Source organism: Choloepus didactylus (assembly GCF_015220235.1).
Source record: "Choloepus didactylus isolate mChoDid1 chromosome 23 unlocalized genomic scaffold, mChoDid1.pri SUPER_23_unloc1, whole genome shotgun sequence".
Classification (NCBI taxonomy): Eukaryota; Metazoa; Chordata; class Mammalia; order Pilosa; family Megalonychidae; genus Choloepus; species Choloepus didactylus.
In genome coordinates this window covers 2,140,130-2,159,944 of record NW_023637590.1, presented here as the reverse complement: position 1 = coordinate 2,159,944, position 19,815 = coordinate 2,140,130, and the positions used below count along the sequence as shown (strand labels likewise).

At 47.2% G+C, this 19,815-nt stretch overlaps 1 protein-coding gene across 1 annotated transcript in view; it reads right to left on the bottom strand.

Annotated features, from left to right (window-relative positions):
• Positions 1-14,718, bottom strand: part of MAPK1 (mitogen-activated protein kinase 1) — a 94,379-nt gene extending 79,661 nt beyond the window's left edge. The window contains exon 1 of the mRNA XM_037823677.1: positions 14,569-14,718. Within this exon, the coding sequence (XP_037679605.1) occupies positions 14,569-14,687 (119 nt within the window). The 5' untranslated portion in view covers positions 14,688-14,718. The remainder of the gene's footprint in view (positions 1-14,568) is intronic.
• Positions 14,719-19,815: the final 5,097 nt, after the last annotated feature.

Here is a 19,815-nt window from a genome sequence, read left to right as displayed (position 1 = left end):
CCCCAGGCTGTCGGGCAGGCGCAGATGGCTGTACCCTAGCAGGGAGGGAGACCCCGAACTGGGGGTGTGTCTGGAGAAACTTACTGGGGAACGTTCAAGAGTGTTCCCAGGAGCACTGTGTGTGATGAGAAGCAACCCAAAGGCCCATCAAACGTACTATAAAGGATCAAACGTACTATAAAGTGATACAAAGGAGGGAAAACGAAAAACTATACTCAAAAACGTAACGATGAGTGGAAAAAGTTAGCAGAAGAATCCACACACGGTATAATTCCACTTACATAAAACTCAAAACCAGGAAATGCTAAATACTGAATCGTTTAAGGATGTGAAGGTTCTTTGTAGATAGTAGGGCTCAAGGGAACAGCAGCCACGGTGGTGGTGGTGGCAGTGGTGATATTACCTGGCAGCAGGATGAGAACAAACTGTGAGGCAAGTGTAACAGTGGAGAGAACAGACAGAAACAAAGTCTAGGGAAGAACAAAATCAAGCAGGCCCATGGTTTCAGAGGAAGGGAAATTCCACCAAACACTTAAGATAAGGGAGTCCCACTGCTATTCTAGAGCACAGAAAAACATAGAACATTTCTCAATTCATGCATGAAGCAAGTGTAATGGTAAACCCCAAACCTGACATAGATGGCACAAAAAAATAGATACTGTAGACCAATCTCACTTAGGAATATCAATGCAAAAACGTTCCAAATATTAATGAACAATCTAACAGCATATTTAAAAAAATAATAAATACAACATAACCAAGCAGGATTTACTCCAAGAATATAAGGCAGGTTCAACATAAGGAAATCACTTAATATGATCCTCATATTAATAATGCTTAAGAGAAATAATATGATCATTTCCATGGAAGGAGAAAAGACAAAAATTTGACAGAAGAAAGAACTTGCCAAAACTCACCCATTTATATTACAAATGACAAAAAAAAAAAAACAAAAAAAACAAAAAACAGCTCTCAGCCCAATGAGAAATTGGGGGAAATACTAGAAACTTTCCTTCTAAAGTCAGAATCACACCAAAATATTTTCAAATTTATATTTTTATAAGGAAGTGTTAAATTCTAGGTCACTAGCAAATCATTTACCAGTTCTGCAATGCTCTTAGGAGTATGTACCCAAGAGAAACGAAAACTGTGTCCAGACAATCGTGTATATGAATGTTTAAAGCAGCATTATTCATAACAGACAAACCTAGAAACATCTCAAATATCCATCATTTGCTATATTCATTCAATCAACTACTACTTGACGACAAAAAGCAACAAACTACTGATCCCGGCAACAACATGGATAAATCTCAAAAAATGTCATAACTGAAAAACAGCCCATACCAAAACTACATCTTCTCTGATTCCTTTTTAATGAAATTTCTAGAACAGGCAAATCAGAAAGATGACTAGTTGCCTGGGATTGAAAGTGGGTGTGGGGACTGACTGCAAATGGCAAGAGGGAACTTCTGGGAGTAATGAAAATACTCCAAAACTGGCTTGTGGTGGTGGTTGCACAACTCTGTTAATTTACTAAAAATCACTGAACTGAACACGTACCATGGGTGAATTCTATGGTATGTCGATAAAGCTGTCTTTAAAAAGAGAGTAAAAGGCTAGAGACAGGCTTCTTCTGCTTGCTGACTGGCCAATTTTAAAAATCAGTTTAATATAAAGGGGTGAATGTGGCTTTACCCTGTGTGGGGAACTGAGTCTTCCATGTTGCCTGAGGCATAACTGGGGTGGTGACTTGGAACGCTGAGCCGCAGGCCTGCACAGAATGCCATGCAGGCCCGCCCTGTAAAGAGGTGTCTCGTGACTACCACTGTCTTAAACCTGGATTGTATGCACCTGATGTAAATACACCTGATGTAAACATAAGTATCTGGTGGGCTCTCCCCCACCTGAGCACCTTTAGCATATACACCTGATCTTCTGAAATAACTAGCTGGAGCAAGGCTGCATTGTCGTCCACTTAGCACGAGATGCAAGTGGGCCCCCTGCTCCCTTAATTCTTAGCTTTGTGTCCCTGTCTCATTCCTGCGTCGCCCTGTCAGCAATAACCCTATAAGGAGGATATAAGCATTTTAAAAGAGGCTGTTAATCCAAATTAAGGTCCAATCCGTGAAATGCAGTCACTAGATACTTGAAGGGAACTACATCTTCGTATTTTCTCAATTTCCCTGGGCTCTGAAGTCTCAAAGGGAGTTCTTAGCATCAGCCATCCCCCGGCACCTGGGCAGGAGGCTGTGGCACTCAGGGCTTGCAAATACAAACCTGTCAATGTCAGTGATTCATAACATTGTGAGTCAGAGAAACAGACAAAAAAAAAATGTACAAATTTGTATAGAGGATCCTGACTGGTTGAGAAAGATACTAAATTTTTTCAGTTAGGACTTTCCCACTAAATTTTTATTTGTCAACTATATGATTCCTAAATAGGAGGACAGTTACGCCCTCAAATTCTCAAACTATTTTAGGGGACATACAGAAGAAAAAAGAAAAACAAATATGATCTGCTTACTATTGGAACTGGTCAGAGGGCTTCCCGTCCATATAATATAAATAGAAAGATTAAACCACTTAAAAAATAGGTTTGTACATAAGCCACTTTTTATTAGTTTTTAGTTGTCCAAAAGCAGAAAAATGGAAAGGGCCATTCAAAATTAAATGACACGTCAACAGACTTTGAAAAAAGTCTTCTGGACCCGTGTTTGTGGTAAATGTTGGAGAGAGGGAACTAAAGCGGAACTCTTTACAAGGTCCTGAAGGCCACCAGCCCTGACCAAGCCCTTCTCTTCCTCCCCGGGTCCCACCACCCTCTCCTCAGAGCACTCCCGCTGGGCCGGGCAGCGCAGACTGCACACTCCCTGCAGGCTACGCCTTCTGTCCGCTGCTCCACCTTCAGCACCCAGAACAGCGCCTGGGACGCATACTGTTTTCTAAATCCGTGGGAGCCCCAGTGGAGCTGGCGGCTCTGTCCCAGTGATCCTGCTCCTCATCGGCCTGTCCCCAACTCTACACCACAACAGAGGGACGATAAAGCCCTGGCCCAGGGCCTGGCCCGGCAGATGCTCTCTGGCCGTAAGATCAAGCAATAGGAGTGTGAGCTGCCCAGGACCACAGAGCTAGAACACCACACGCAACTTCCCTGACAGCAAGTCTAGTATTTTACTTCTACGTGGGTTGCTTTATGTTTCAGAGACGGCAGCTGGGGGGATCCAGGTACCAACAGTTAGAGCATTACAGAGGAACTGAGTGCTGTTCTCTCATGCTGCCCTCACCACACGAGGAGAAAACCAAGGCGCAGGCTGGGTTGCATGCCCACAGACACACGAGTGGTGTGCCAGTTTGAATGTATTATGTCCCCCAAACGCCATTATCTTTGATGTAATCTTGTGTGGACAGACGTTATCAGTTTTGTTTAGATTTCCTTGAGTGTTTCTTTGGAGATGCACCCCACCCAGCTGTGGGTGACGACTCTGGATATTTCCATGGAGGTGTGGCCCCACCCATTTAGGGTGGGCCTTGATCACTGGAGCCATATAAAGGAGCTGACATGACAGAAGGAACTCAGTGCAGCTGTGAGTGACGTTTTGAAGAGGAGCAAGCTTGCCAGAGAGGAACATCCTGGGAGAAAGCCTTTTGAAACCAGAACTTTGGAGCAGACGCCAGCCACGTGCCTTCCCAGCAAACAGAGGTTTTCCGGACGCCATTGGCCATCCTCCAGTGAGGGTACCCGATTACTGATGTGTTACCTTGGACACTTTATGGCCTTAAGACTGTAACTGTGTAGCCAAATAACTAACCCCCCTTTATAAAAGCCAATCCATCTCTGGTGCTTTGCATTCAGCAGCACTAGCAAACTAGAACAAGTGGTCAAAACCCATGCTGCTCTTACCCACTCCACTGTACAGACTCCCAGGAAGCAGCTGAGACCCTGGGGTGAGGGCTGTGGTCAGGGGTCGGGAAAGATGGCCTCAGAAAACCTGGTCAAGGCACTCAGTGGGCGGTGGGGTCTTACATATTTACTTTATTGCTAGCCTGCAAAACTTGCATATATGTCACATGTGTTTTATGTGTGTCAAATATTAAAGAATAAATGTTGTCTTAGCTCCACCGCAGCTGCTCCTGCTTCCCTCCTCTCCTCTCCTTTCCCCCCTTTGCCAGATTCCAACAGGAGTGAGTGGTTCCAGCCTGGGAAGGGTGAGAGATACAGCACCAAGACCTTCAAACTGGAAGTCAGCCCTGTCAACAGACACGTCTCCCACTAGGCCATCGCCCCCTCGGCATCACAGGGGTCCAGCCTTGAGGGGTAAGTGACCCCACCGTGGGCCTTGGGTCACCAGCCTGGGGAGACACGACCCCAGCTGGGTGTGATTCTCTTTCCCAGGAGTCGGCTTCAGAGCGTTCTCGGTCTCCGGGTGTCAAGTGAGCTGAAGGCACCTACCTTCGGGAACTGGTGCACTGTGAGGTGGGGAAAGAGAAAAGGAGAAGACGATGACAGCCGTGCAGAGGTGGAGGGTGCAAGGGCTTATAAAGAGGAAGGGAGGGAGCTGCCCCGGGTTCCTGGGTCCAACCGCACCTGCAGCTGTAACTGCACTTCCTGTTCCTGATTCCACGAGGAAGGCCCCTGGAGCTTAATCGTCAGGGCCTTCTTACCCAGGCCTGTCCCAGGGGAGTCTGCACCTGCAGTCCAGGGCGCCCTGCCCGTCTCCCTCCATCATCCCACCCTGCAGTCCTTCTGCCACCCCCACCCCTGCTCCGCAGCAGCTGTTTCCCGAGTCCCCTTGCTCCAGCAGGCAGAGCCAGGGACACTCCAGCTCCCTGCCCGCCCTCCCACCAGGCTGGCTTCAAGCCAATCCTCAGATCCCAGCTAAAACCACTTTCTCCAGGAAGGTCTCCCTGACCACACCCCAGACTATCTCAACCTCACCTCTTACCTTCCCTGGTAGCCCCTGCACTCAGCAAACTTTCCCACAGGACTGTAAGCTCCGAGAGTAAGAACCACGTCTGCTCCCCACCGTGTCCTCGCTGCCCAGCATACAGGTCAAGTGCACAGCTGGTGCTGAACACTCAGTAAATGAGTGCAACTCACCAAACTGATGCAGGTAAAGGAGAAGGGGCGAGGGTCACCCACCACCAGTCTCCTGACTATATATATCTCAAAGACGGGGACTACGTGAGAATGAATTCAGCTTCAGGGTGCCCAGAGCAGAGCGGGTCCACAGCTAGAGGTCGGCAGGTGACCACGGCAGAGCCCGTGCAGGCGCCCTCCACCCTGTACCCCACTGCCCAGCTCCTACTGGCCACTGGTTCAGAACCCAGAGCCTGCCCTAGGTCTCCGAATCAGAGAGGAACCTAGAGAGCATCTGTCCCATTGGTGCTCCAATATTTCTGAAACAATTAAACTCTTTCCCAAAGGGAATCTTGTAACCCCAATAGGTAGGTATGTGAGGATGACAGAGAGAGAGGGAGAGATGACAGATGAAGGAAAGAAAGAGGGAGAGAGGGTGGAAGAAGGGAGGAAGGAAGGGAGGGAGCAGAGCAAGGAAGAAGCAAGGAAAAGAAAGGAATGCAGGGCTTCAGCTCAGGAGAGGACCCGCTGCTCACAGGGCTCTCCCCGGGGGCGGGGCCTGAGGCGGCACCGACCCCACAGAGACTGTCTTGAGAGCTAAGGATAGAGCCTGACTCATTTTATAGTTGATGAATCAGGACCTTCTACCACTGGCCATAATCTGTGTAGCTGCCTGTGGACTCTCTGCCCCTGTGGCTCTGCCTGGGGCCCAGAAAGCCCGGGGTCGGAGCCCTCTGGAACCCCCCTTCCTCCTCCTGGCACAGTGGGGGCCGCGTGTGCAGCCTACACCCCGTGGCAGGCAGCGCGGCAGCTGGCCTTCCCGGGCGGGTGCGGGGTGCGGGGTGCGGCTGCCGGCTGTGCTGCCAGGCCCCCTCCCGTGTGGGCGGCCTCAAGAAGCCGAGGAGACGCAAGCAGGGGGCGAGGCCGGTGGGGGGGCGAGGCGGGGACGGGCAGCTCGGGTGTCTGCGGGGCACCAGGGCTGCTGTCACCGTGAACAAGGCGAGGCATCACCTACACGTGGTTCCCGGGAAAACGCAACGTGGACGCATTTCGTGAAAATGTTGGCATCCACACCTGAGAAGGGAGAATAAAAACTCCACGGGAACGGCCTTAGTTACAGCTCACTGCCATGAGCACGTTAATGCGGTGCTATTAATATCACAGTGATTTTTCTTCTGAGTTTCACTTGCACTGTGAAGGCTGTTCAAAAATGTTTGCTTTTCTGTTGCTCATGTAAGCTGGTCTCACAACTTTGAGCTCCAAAAAGCACGCAAGAGGCCTCTTTACTACCAGCTGATCTAACGGTCAGCAAGCAAAACTAATGCCTGCATCCCAGTCTCTGTCCCTGAGTCTACACTGCCTTCCCATGCGATGCCTGCGACTGCTGCTCCTGCCCGTCACACAGGGGGCCCGACGGCAGCAGAGGGCGCGGGGCGGAGGGAGGGCGCAGCGGAGGACCCCGGGGAAGCTGAGGAGACGAGCCTCACAGGGAGGCAGGCCTGGAGAGGGCGCGGTTTGGGGGAGCGGCTGCACCCGGGCACCTGAGGCAGGCCCGCTCCTCTGTGGAGAGCTGGCAGGCCGTGCAGCATGCCCCCCATCAGTGTGACGGCAGCAAGCCAAGGCCCCACTCGTTTCCAAACGCCCCTGGAGTGGGGGCGGTGGAATCACTCCCACCAAGCATGACTAGATGGTTAGGGAGAGAGAGACCCGTGGGCAGGAAGCAGAGAGAAACAACCAGGGGAACACAATGAACACCAGGTGATGGGCAAAGGGCCAAAAGGAGGGCTCCCCTTAGTGACTCTCTCACCTAGAGGACCCGATCCACACTCCCTGCCCACCACGCCCTCCAGCCCTCTCCCCAAAGCACCCTGCCCTCCGGCCACCCCAAACACCTTGCGGTTTTCATGCTTCTGTGCCCGCCCCTGCACGTTTCCCCCTGCCAAGAACACACTTCTCAAGGCAGAGCCCTGGGCATGCTTCAGCACCAGCTCAAAGGCTGTGGAGCCCTGCGTGCCTTACACCCTTTACCTCACAGCAGTTCACATGCTCCCCTCTACTCCTGCCCAGCTCCAACTCACCATGCAGAGTAACAGCTACGAGAGAGCAGGGGCCCTGTGAACCCTGGCCCACAACAGTTAGTCGGGAAGTGTTTTCTGAGCAAATGCCTTTGCATGGAAACTTCTGAGGAAGGCCAAAAAGCGATACAAGCAAAAGCAGACAACAGATCTGTTCTGTTCCTGAAAGCACCCATCTCTCAATTCCCATCTTCGGTGGAGGATCACTTAGGAACCAGACAGACTGGGGTGCCCTACCGCGTCCCGGCTGGGTTACTAACTTCTGTGCCTCAGTTTTCATCATTAGTTAAAACACACATACATACACACACAAGTGTAACACAATTTGCAGTGCACTTATGAAGACTAGTTAACCTTGAAAAAAAAATTCAGAAAATACTGAACAGTAAACGGTAGTTCTACTTCTGCCATAAACCACAGAAACCTTATAAAGGGCAGGATATTGTACCATCAGGAATATGACTACAGTGAAACTGCGGCTGGAACCATCTGTAGTTTTTAGGAAAGTCGAGGTCGACAAATCCAGCAGCTTGTCCTCCGCCCGCCCTCTCCAGCATTAATCCCAGCCTCTTCGAGGCCCTGCCTCCCCGGCCTCCTGGGATCATGTGCTCTCCTGGTTCTCCCACCTCTGCCCTCTTCCAGAACTTAACCTCTATCGACACCTAAAGGCAGGCAGCCCTTCGGCACAGCCCTTTTCTCATCCACTCTCAAGGCTTTCGATTACTATCTTCAAGGAGTTGACCCCATGATCTCTCTGCCAGATTCAGAAACAATCTTTCCAACTCAACTTAGCCAAAACAGAGCCTTCTCATCTTAGTAAGATGACTAAGCATACAGCATCCATGTCTCCTCTCCCTCCTTTTTCCCCTACCTCTTCTCTCACACACATCAGGAGACCCAGGTCCCTTGGCCTGATTCAAGGTATTTGTTTGCAAGAGTTACTTCTTTGGTCTTTTTGTTCTACCTCAGTGGTTCTTAACTTTCTGGGATAATGACCCCTTTGAGAACCTATTCAATGCTATGGGATTTACCAGAAAGATTAACACACAAATGCCTTCTGCTCGCAATGTCACCCAACCAACAATCCCAGTAAGAACCTCCATTCGTCCACTCGACTTCAGCTACTGATTTCCCTGCCAACATTGAGGACTGCCAATTTGGTGGGCCGAGCCCTGGATCTGGGGGCCTTCCCCTGTGAGGCTACTTGCCACAAGGGAGAGGCTGAGCCCACCTATAACCGTGCCTAGGAGTCCTGCCCAGAGAGCCTCTCTGCTGCGCAGATGTGCCCCCACCCCCCAAGCCCACTCGGCAGGGGAACTCACTGCCCTCCCCCCTATGTGGGATGTGACTCCCAGGGGTGTGAATCCCACTGGCAACCTGGGAAATGACATCCTTAGTTGTAAATAAGGATGAGTCTGGAGCCAGCACTGTGAGATTGAGAGGATCTTCTGGACCAAAAAGGGGAAGAGAGATGAAGCAATGTAGGGTTCCGGTGCCTGAGAGATTTCAAATGGAGTCGAGAGGTCACTCTGGAGGGTATTCTTATGTGCTACACGGTTACCACGTTTTAGTCTTTAGTGTGCTGGAATGGCCAGAGGGAAATACCTGAAGCTGTCGAACTGCAACCCAGTGACCTGGACTCCTGTAGACTGCACAGTGTGCCTGTGTGCCTGTGAAAACTTGTGGCCCACACTCCCTTCAGCCAGTGTATGGACAGATGAGAGGGAAAATGGGGACAAAAATAAGATGAACAATAGGGTGGGATGAAGGGGATGGAAAGATTTAGGTATTCTTTTTTGCTTTTATTTTTGAGTAAGGAAAAGGTTCAAAAATTGTGCAGTGCCTGAGAGATTTCAAATGCAGTTGAGAGGTCACTCTGGTGGACATTCTTATGCGCTATATAGATAACACCTCTTAGGCTTTAATGTATTGGAATAGCTAGAAGTAAATACCTGAAACTACCAAACTCCAACCCAGCAGTCTGGACTCCTGAAGACAATTATATAATAATGTAGACTACAAGGGGTGACAGTGTGATTGTGAAGACCTTGTGGATCACACCCCCTTTATCTAGTGTATGGATGAGTAGAAAAATGGAGATAAAAACTAAAGAACAAATGGGGTGGGATGGGGGGATGATTTGGGTGTTTTTTTTTTCACTTTTATTTTTTATTTTTGTTCTGGTTCTTTCTGATGTAAGGAAAATGTTCAGAGATAGACTGTGGTGATGAAGGCATAACTATGTTATCATACTGTGGACAGTGGACTGTATACCATGGATGATTGTATGGTGTGTGAATGTATCTCAATAAAACTGAATTTAATAAAAAAAAATTTTGATTGTGGTGATGAACACACAACTGTATGCCAGTGCTGTGAATAATCGACTGTACACTGTGGATGACTGCAGGGCGTGTGACTATATCTCAATAAACTGTATTAAAAAAGTAAATGAATAATGGGAGGAGGAGGGGAATGGGATGTTTTGGATATTCATTATTTATTGTAATTTTCATTTTATTTTTTGAAGTAATCAAAATGTTCAAAGTTTGACTGTGGTGATGAAAGCACAACCAAATGATGATACTGTGAACAACTGATTGTACACTTTGAATGTTTGTATCTCAATTAAATTGCATTAATAACAAACAACAACAACAACAGACTTCAGCTACCCAAACTATGGAATGGAAGAAAATAGTTGTACATCATGTATCTGTTAAAGGTTTAATATAAAAAGAACTCTTACAACTCAACAACAAAAAGACAAACAATCCAATTAAAAAGTAGGTAAAGACAAAAGGTGGAAACAACCCAAGGGTACATAAACAGATGAATGGATAAGCAAAAAGTGGTACTCACAAATAATGGAACAGTCCTCGGCCATAAAAAGGAATGGAACCCCCAAATAAGCATAATTTTAAAAAATGTGAATATAAATTTTGTCAACACTTTAAACATAATTTTGCACTTAGAATATTTTAAATGTAACATTTGACCATAAAACAATAAATGTGCCACCCAAATGAATTACCACATATAATAACTCATGTAACTTAAAAATTACATTACCAATACTTTGCATTTATCTGAGTTCCTCTCTTATCCCTCCCTACCCTTCTGATCACTCTTTTTAACCCTTTTATCCCATATATAAAAGGCCTAAAACATGTATGTACCCTAAAATGACATTTTTTTTAGTTTTGCTCCTTTTTGAACTTTATAAAAATGGTACACTGTATATAGTCTTTGAGGATTTAATTTTTTCACTCAACATTGTTTCTAAAATTCATCCATTTTGTAGCATGTAGCTGTCATTCATTTTCATCAATGTATAATATTCCATTGTGTGCCTGTATTGTTAGGAGATAAATACTTAATATAATAAATTATACATTTTTTAAAACTTTAAAAAAAAAAAAGGAATGGAGTTCTGACACATGCTGCAACGCAAGATAAACCATGAAAAGACCGTGCGTATGAAACAAGAAGGCACGTGAGGCCAGACACTGTGATGTCACTCATATGAGACTTCGAGAAACAGCAAACTCACAGAAACAGAAAGTAGATGAGTGGTTATCAGGGAACGGGGACAGGGAGTATTTTAATTTCCCAGCTGCTAAAACAAATGCCATACAATGGGTCGGTTTAACAACAGGAATTTATTGGCTCGTGGTTGCAGAGGCTGGAAGGCTGGCTTGCCCTGGTCAGCACCTTCCGGGCAGCCCGCGATCTTTGGGGTTCCTTGGCTTTTCCCCCACACGGCCATGCATGTGGTGACATCTTCTTTCTCGTCCGGGTTCCCCTGACTCCCAGTTTCCGGGTGATCCCCATGGCTTCCCCTCTCTGTGGCCTTCCCCAGAAGGCCTCCAGTAATAGGATAAGATCCACCCTGATTGAGTGGGCCACACCTTAACTAAGTCACCTCAACAGAAGGCCCTATTTACAGGAATGGATGAAGATTAAGAACATGTTTTTCTGGAGCACATATCTCCAAGCCACAAGGGGTAAGGGGAAGTTTTTGCTTGGTATGTATAGAGTGCTCGTAAATAAAAATTAATTTTTAAAAATGGGCAAAGGACTCGAACGGAAATTTTTCCAAAGAGGCCACACAAATGGACAATCAGCACTTGAAAAGATGTTCACCATCATTATCCATTAGGGAAATGAAAATCAAAATCACAACGAACTACCACTTCACACCCACTAGAATGGTGACTACTGAAAAACAAAATAACATGCATTGGCAAGGATGCAGAGAAACTGAAACCTCCATGCATTACTGGTGCAATGTAAAACTGTGGGAAGCAGTATGGTGGTTACTATAAGAAGTTAAACACAGAATTATCATGCGACCCGGCAACTCCACTCCTAGGCATAGACCCAAAGAAATGGAAAACAGGGACTCAAACAAATATTCCTACACTTATGTTTTAGCAGCATTATTCACAATAGCCAAAAGGTGGAAATACCCCAAGTATCAGTAAACAGATGAGTGGATAAACAAAACACGGTGCCTGCACACAATGGAAGACTACTAAGTCAAAGAAAGGAATGGATTTCAGAGACATGCTGCGATACGGACGAATCTTGAAAAGAATGAATGAAAGAAGCACAGCACATAAGGACAACTACTGTATGATTTCACTTATATGAAATATCTAGAAATAGGAAATTTATAGAGACAGACAGCAGATTAGGGGTCACCCAGATGTGGGGGGAGAGGGGGCTGTGGCTTGGTTGGAAATTTAAGAAAACAAACACATGAAAAGTCTTCAGCTACCATTGACACGAATTTCCATCTCCAGCCTGCCCCCTACTTACTAATTTCAAGATACCCTCTGGACACAGCCTGAATGACCCACAGGCACTCTAACCATCATCAGTCCAAGCCAGAACCCACTACCTCTCCCTGTTAAATCCACTCTGCCTCCCATATTCCTTCTCTCAGTTAAGGGCCCCACCACCCTCACCCTCCCCGGTTCCCCAGCTAGAAGCCTTGAGCTTAACTTACCCAACCCGCCACCAAGCCCCGTCTCTTTCTCAGAAACCCCTCTCAAATCCAGAACCCACCTCCCTCTGCCCCTTACCCCTTAAGGCCTCAGTGTTTTCTGTCTCTGCCCCTGCTTGCCACCCCTCTGATGAGTGCCCTGGTTACCGATTCTCTCTCTCCAGGCCCCTCACCTCCATCCGCCCTTTGGCAAGTTAACTAACCTCTGCTCAACTCTTCCACTGCTACTGTATTACTATGTCTCCAGATGGTTACCACAGCCACTTCGGTTTCTTTTTCTACCACTTCTATCAGTGTTTATTTATCTTAAAAACAAAAAATAAAATAAATAAAAATTGACAACATGACTGCCTCTTTCAAAAATATTGCTGCTTCCCATTACACAAACACAGAGTGAGACTCAGTTCGGCCTTCAGAGCCCTTTACAGTTTGCCAGGATGAGATTCCAGGGCTCAAGTTCTCACTTGCTCCTGTTATCTCCCTATCAAAATCATACACATTCTTAAAGGCCCAACTCAAAACCCATTCTTCGTCCTTATTTAACATTTATGAAATGTTAATAACGTGCAATGTGGAAGATTAAATTCTTACTACCGTATATATTCAACCCGAAGATACAAAAGGCTTCTGGACCCTAATCATGTGGATTCGGATTTTACTCAGTAAGGAAAAATCACAGGAAGAAGACTTAGGATTTCACTTGGAGACTCAGAAAGTCAAATAAGTCTACAGCAGTGATAGAAATGGTTACCAGATCAAAAATCTGCAGACTAGTAAAAACCTTATCAGATGGGACAAAAACAGAAAAACTTTCAATAAAAATGTCTTAAAGATTTTTCAGTCCTCATTTTAGACAACTTTCACAAGAAGGACCAAAGGATTTGAAGGGGAATTCTGAGCCTCTCCTAACGAGAGAGGATCACTGGCAGACTTACCAGCAGGTGCCATGGCATCGAGATGTGTGACAAAAGAGAAGCTGCAGGCAGTGCTTTCTCTCCGTTATTTTTTAGGGCCCAATTTCTTTTAGGCCTGACCTATTTCTCTTTTAGCTCCTAAACCTGTGAGGCAAGTTATTTTTTACAGTTGTATACTGTGAAGCATTCTGCCTCTCAAGAGAAAGTATTCAAGATCCAATTAAAATCTTTTACATATGATGACACTGTGAACAACTGATTGATTGTACACTTGAGTAAGTGAATACACCTCAGTAAGATTGCATTAAAAAATCTTTGAGAGAGGAATTTCAACTAGTCGTTCTATCTAGCCAAGTTACTTGGAATAAACGTGCCCATTCAAATCTGAATGCGTTTTGGGACAGACTTGCTAAGAACAGTAAAATACGCTGAAACCATTAGCAGCCTTATGTAAGGAAAGCAGCCTGTCATAGAAAGAGCTGCAGCATTTCACATCAGACCTCACTCTGAACCAGAAGGCCAAACACTTTCTCGCCTGAGAGAGATCTACCACCCCCCTCTCCTCCCCCAGGGTGGTTGTTCAAACCAAATGAGGTAATGCAGACTTAGCACAGGACCTGCCACGAAGCGGTGGGTTCACACTCAACAGAGAAAACACACTCACAAGAAGATGCCTGAGTAAGGGAAGTCTACGTTTCCACAAGCCTTCAGCAGCCCAAAACACTACAGCTCCTTAGTTCTCATACATGATAATAATCATCATCATAATAAACACCATCAGCCTCTCCTTCAACAAACGTTTCTGACTCGGGATGAGGGAGCACGTACAGGATGGTGCAAGAACTCCACCAAGGCTGCAGAAACCGACCCCTAAAACTCCAGCGAGCAGGGTCCACACGGTAATTGTGCTAAAACGCCCAGAGAAAATTTATGCAGCTCAAAGAGAGCCCGTGGGGTCAAGGGAAAAGGGAAAAAAAAATCAAATTAAGTCCCACTCCAAACTAATCTTGGAATAAACCACAGACAGCCGAGCTGGCTCATCCTTCCCGAAAATCCATCTTCAAACCTCCAGACCCCCCACCGCCGACGCCGGGGTCCCTAAGGCTTTGCGGAAGGCCTGCGCCGGCGAGCACCCCAAATACTGAGCGAAAGCCGTCCGCGGGGAACCGAGCGAGGGGAGGAAAAGGCCTTATTTCGGGCTTCTCCGCGCTGCCGCCGCCACCCTGGGGGGGATCGCCTGGTTTGGCGATCGGAATCGCAGAGTGAAGACCCCGATGCCGGCGAATAGGGGACAAGGGGGCTTCCGTTCGCTCCCCCGGGGGTCCCGGACCCCCAACCCCTCCCCGCGGCGAGAGGGTCGGCGAGGAAGAGCCGCGAGCCCGCCGCTGTCCCCCGCCACCCACAGCAGCGACCCTCCCGGAACCCCGCCCGGGGTCGGGGTCAGAGGTCAGGGGTCAGGGTCGGGGTCGCGGCGGCGCGACCACTCACCACACCATGCCGTAGGCCCCCTCGCCGATGTACGAGAGGTTGGTGTAGCGCGGCCCCACGTCGAACACCTGCCCGCGGACCATCTCGGGGCCCGCGCCCGCCGCCGCCGCCGCCGCCATGTTGGCTGCCGGGCCGCCGCCGCCGCGCTGGGCTCGACGCTCCGCGGCCGCCGCGCCGCCCGGGGAGGGGGAAACCGCGCCGCCGCCGCCGCCCGTGCAGCCGCCGCGGGCCGTGCAGGAGGCCGGGAGGGCGCCGCCGAGGAGCGCGGGAGGACAGGGCCGGGCGCTCGGACCGACTGCCTACTGCTTGCCTCCCTGACGGACGGGCGGGCCGGCGCGCGGAGGGCGGGGAGCGCGCCGAGGAGGGCGTCGGGGCGGGGCCACGCGGCGTGCGCGCGGATTGGCTGCCCGCGGCCGGGGAGGGCGGGGCGTGCGCGCGCGGGCGGAAGCGGCGCGCGCGGGGCGGGGCACTGCGGCGGTCGGCGGCGGCACCGCCTGGCGCGGTCACGTGGGGCGGCGGCGTGCGCGGAGGGGCGGGGCCTCGAGATGCTCCCGGAAGACGGAGGGGTGGGGACTGGCTTGGGAATCCGGGGTCCCTCTCTCCCCGCACACCCCAAACTCAGGCTCCTGGGCAAGGACAGAAGCAGGGAGCCATTGACACAGTGAGAAAGTGTGAAACTCAAATGTCGATGCCAAAACCAGAGATTCTGGGAGGATGCTCTAATCAGACAGGTTGCTTCAACAAATATGGGTAGCACTGTCATCCTTCTTGGGGATCTGGCACTGAAAATTACAAAGAAAAAAAATTAATTAAAAAAATATATATATACATCTTTCTAGAGGTTATGCTCTAGACGGAGGAAGCACAGAAATAAATATATATAATACTCAAATTGTGGGAAGTACTACAGAGTAAGGGGTTAGAAAGTAGTGGTTTGAGACACTAGAGAAAGACTTAAGACTCAGAATGACACTCCCAGCCTTTCTAGGGGAGGAGTAAGGGCTGCAGACCCTGCACCAGGTTGTCTGGTGTTGAGATCTTTAAAGCCACCAACTCTGGATTTCAGACATGAACAGAGATGAGCTAGTCAACTTTAAAGATTAATGAACAGCTTTTTTTTTTTAAACCCTGTGGAACTAAATATGTGGCACGTGAGAAAAGGAATAAAGCGCTAGAGCCAAAAATTACTCCTCTGAAATAGGTTTAGTCCATGATGCAGAACCCAATTTTAGAAAACACTTAATTCTTGTTCTGGATTAAATGAAGACATTGCAGCTCTTAAAGAGCAAGCCAAGATAAATGGAGAGTACATGGAATTAAAGCCACAATGGCTAAAGTAAGAGCAATGGTCTAAGCAGTAAAAAGCAGACTTGACAATGCAGAAAAGCAAATCAGCAATAGAGAAGGTAAACTTGAGAAAATTTTCAAGAACACAGAATGGAGTCAGGGAATTCTCTAAATAAGAAGATAATGGAGATGGAGAGCATCATGGAGATTTAAACTATAGGCATCTCCCAAAAGAAGACGGAGCAAATCAATTAGAGGGAATAATCAAAATTATAATAGAAAAAAAAACTGTCCTCTGGTCTGAAAAGATTTGAGGTGGGGATGGAAAATTAAGTGGCTTCACTGAGATCCAGAAAAATGAACAGAAATCAGTTCCAGGATATAAGATGGAAAAATTCTCAAATCTCAGGGATAAAGAACAAACACTGTATCCAATCAGGAAAAAAAAAAGTTATTTATTAAAAAGCTACACACTGTTGGTTCCTCCTCCCCCAGATTCCTCTTCTGCAATAAATAATAAATGCCAGAGGAAAACGGAACAAGATTGACAGCTGGTGACTTTATGTACCCTCCCTGCGTGATGATGTCATTCACTCCGTGTCTTCCTTCCTCCCAGATCTTTAGCCACTGGTCAGAAGATCTCTTCTGAACTCCAGGTTAGCACATCCACCTGCCCACTGGACCCTTCCGTGGAACATTCCGCAGGTGTTTGACCTCCACATATCCAAGACGTCAATGACTAACTGCATAAGTTGCGCACTCGGAGTGCCGGAGGGTTTGAATCCGAATGACTCTACTTACTACTTGTGGGACCCTGGCCTCATTTTCCTCACACTTGAAGTGGGGATCACAATAGTACCAACCTCATAAGTTCGTTGGGCAGAGTAAATGAGATGACATGTATAAAGAGCCTGGCTCCTAGTAAGTCACCAATAAATGTTACCTGTTACTATTCTCTTTGCCACGAAACCTGTTCCTCATCTTGGATCTGTGAATAGCATCACCCTCCACCCAGAAACTCAAGTTGGAAATTTGGGCATGGCTTTTCTCTTTTTAATCCATTATAATATTTTTAATGCAATTGTATTGAGATTTACTCATACACCATTAAAACCAAAAACCCTGGCTCACAGTATCATCACATAGTTGAGCCTGCATCACCATGATCAATTTTGGAACACTTTCATTATTCCAGGAAAGAAAGAAAATGAAAAAAGAAAACCCAAATCTTCCCATACCCCTTATCTGCCCCTATTATTGACCCATAGTATTGGTGTGGTAGATTTGTTACTGTTGATGAAAGAATATTTGGATATCACTGTTAATGGGTCATAATTTGCAAAAGGTACTTTTTTTAAATTCAGTTTTATTGAGATATATTTACATCCGACGTGCACAATCAACTGTTCACAGTACCACCATATAGCTGTGTATTCATCACCCCAATCTATTTTTTGAACATTTTCCTTGTACCAGGAAAAGTGAAAATAAGAATAAAAATAAAAGTAAAAAAGAACACCCAAATCATCCCCCTCATCCCACCCTATTTTTCATTTACTTTTTGTCCCCATTTTTCTACTCATCCATCTATCACTGGATAAAGTGAGTGTGATCCACAAGGTTTTCACAATCACACTGTCACCCCTTGTAATCTACATTGTTATACAATCGTCTTCAAGAGTCAAGGCTACTGGGTTGGAGTTTGATAGTTTCAGGGATTTACTTCTAGCTATTCCAATACATTAAAACCTAAGAAGGGATATCTATATAGTGCATAAGAATAACCTTCAGAGTGACCTCTCAACTCCATTTGAAATCTCTTAGCCACTGAAACTTCATTTCATTTTGCTTCCCCTTTTGGTCAAGAAGATGTTCTCAATCCCACGATGTCAGGTCCAGGCACCTGACTTTTTACAATTCATTCTACCTCACTCCCAGTGCCCCCACCTCCCCACCCTCTACCACCCACCTGATCACAAACTCCTGTAAATTCTATTTCTTTAATATTTCTTGTTTTACCACTCAAAGTGTGGTCTCCAGATCGACAGCATTAGCATTGTCAGGGAGCTTATTAAAAATGCAGCCTCTCAGCCTCCTACCCCAGATCTATGAATTAGGATCTGCAGGTGATATGTATGCATATTACACTTTATTATTATTTTATACTTTTAATTATGAAAGCATTTCAAACTTACAAGACACTTGTGAAAATAACATGAAATCCATCTGGAGAACTTCAACACCCACCCTCACCCAAATACCCAGGTCCAGCAACTTCTAACTTTGTATTAAACTTTGAGAAGCAGTGCTTTAACCATACCCACCTCATCCCCACGGGCACCCTGCTGGGTAAAGCCTCCTCCTACAGCTCTCTCACCCAGGCTACTATAAAAGTCTCCACTTCTCCCAGCTCTCGATGTTGCCCAAGGTGAGCTATTGCTTCTGCACACCATATTCACAGGAGTCTTTCCATAAGGAAGCTGATGAGGGTCACTCCCCAAGGTAAAGCAGATCAGTGGCTCTCCTTGCTACAGGCGTGACTTAGAGCTCTACACCCCAGAAAAACACGTTCTTAATCTGAGTCCATTCCTGTGGGTGTGGACCCATTGTAAATAGGACTTTCTGATAAGGTTACCTCAGTGAAGGTGTGGCCCCAAAACCAGGAGGGATCCTGATCCTACGCCTGGAGGCCTGGAGGAAGCCGGGAGTACCAACCAGAAGCAGGAAGTCAACAGAACAGGAAGGGAAAGAAGAAGACGCCGCCATGTTCATGGCCGTGTGATGGGAAAACCAAGGGACCCCAAAGATTGCTGGCCAGCCAGAAGATACCGATCCCGGGACGAAGCCAGCCTTCTAGCCTCTGAAACCCTGAACCAATAAATTCCTGTTCTTAAGCAAACCCATCGTATATTTTAGCAGCCAGGAAACTAAAACACTAGACTACTTCCAGTTCTCTCTTGCCTTCTGGTCTTTGCACAAACCAATCTAATCCATATCCCTATAATATGCTCTCTCTGCTCTCTTCTGGCATTTGTGGACATATTTTAAAACCACCACACCGTCATAGCATGAGGCATCTAGCTACTGATTTTCTCCAGAAAACTCTTACCCTGTTCCTACAGGCACTACGCAACCTCATGTATAGAATTTGGCTTAACTTGTGGTTTTCTGACACGGAGAGGGCAGTGACCAGAGGACACCCCTCTTTAGCTCCTGTGGTAGCTCCCATTCATTCTAAGATGGGATTATGGGGTTTACTTCTACACGAGCCAGGCCCGGGGGGAACCATCATCCAGCTGCACGACAACCACAAACTTCTGGAAGCACGAAGCCAAGAACCAGGCTCTGGGGCTCTGTGAAATGCTAAGGCAACATCCAAGCACGAGGTCCCCCAAGTTTCAAGAGTGAGCATGTGATGCAAAGCTCCCCAATCAGAGTCACAGACGTTGGTTCAAAGGATGTATATGTGGCGACACTCAGCCCCAGACTTTTCCAGAAACCACTGGGAAAGGGGGTGCTCCTTTTCGGCTGACACACTAGGGCAGTGAATGAGTCTGTACCCCAACTTACCATCCTGTGAGAATCCCTTCTGAGAATGAAGGCAAGGCATGGCAAGGAGAGCAGAGTCAAGAGATGGAAAACAATTTCCTGATGACACAGTTTGACGCCGTGTTCAGTCGAGCCTGGACCTTACGGGTTCATGAGCCAATCTGTACCCTTTGTTACTTAAGTCGATTTGAGTTAAGCTTCTCTCACTTGAAACCACGGGAGTTCTGACTAATATGCTACCCAATTAACTCCCTTTTCTGCAAAACTTGCTCAGAATTGTACAATAAATCACTGGGACATGACTCAGAAACTCATGAATGATGAGAGAAAAGAACTGGCAATGAGCCTTGAAACTAGCTAAAGATAGAGAGATAACTGAATAAAAACAGCCCTCAGTAGAGACTGTTTGAT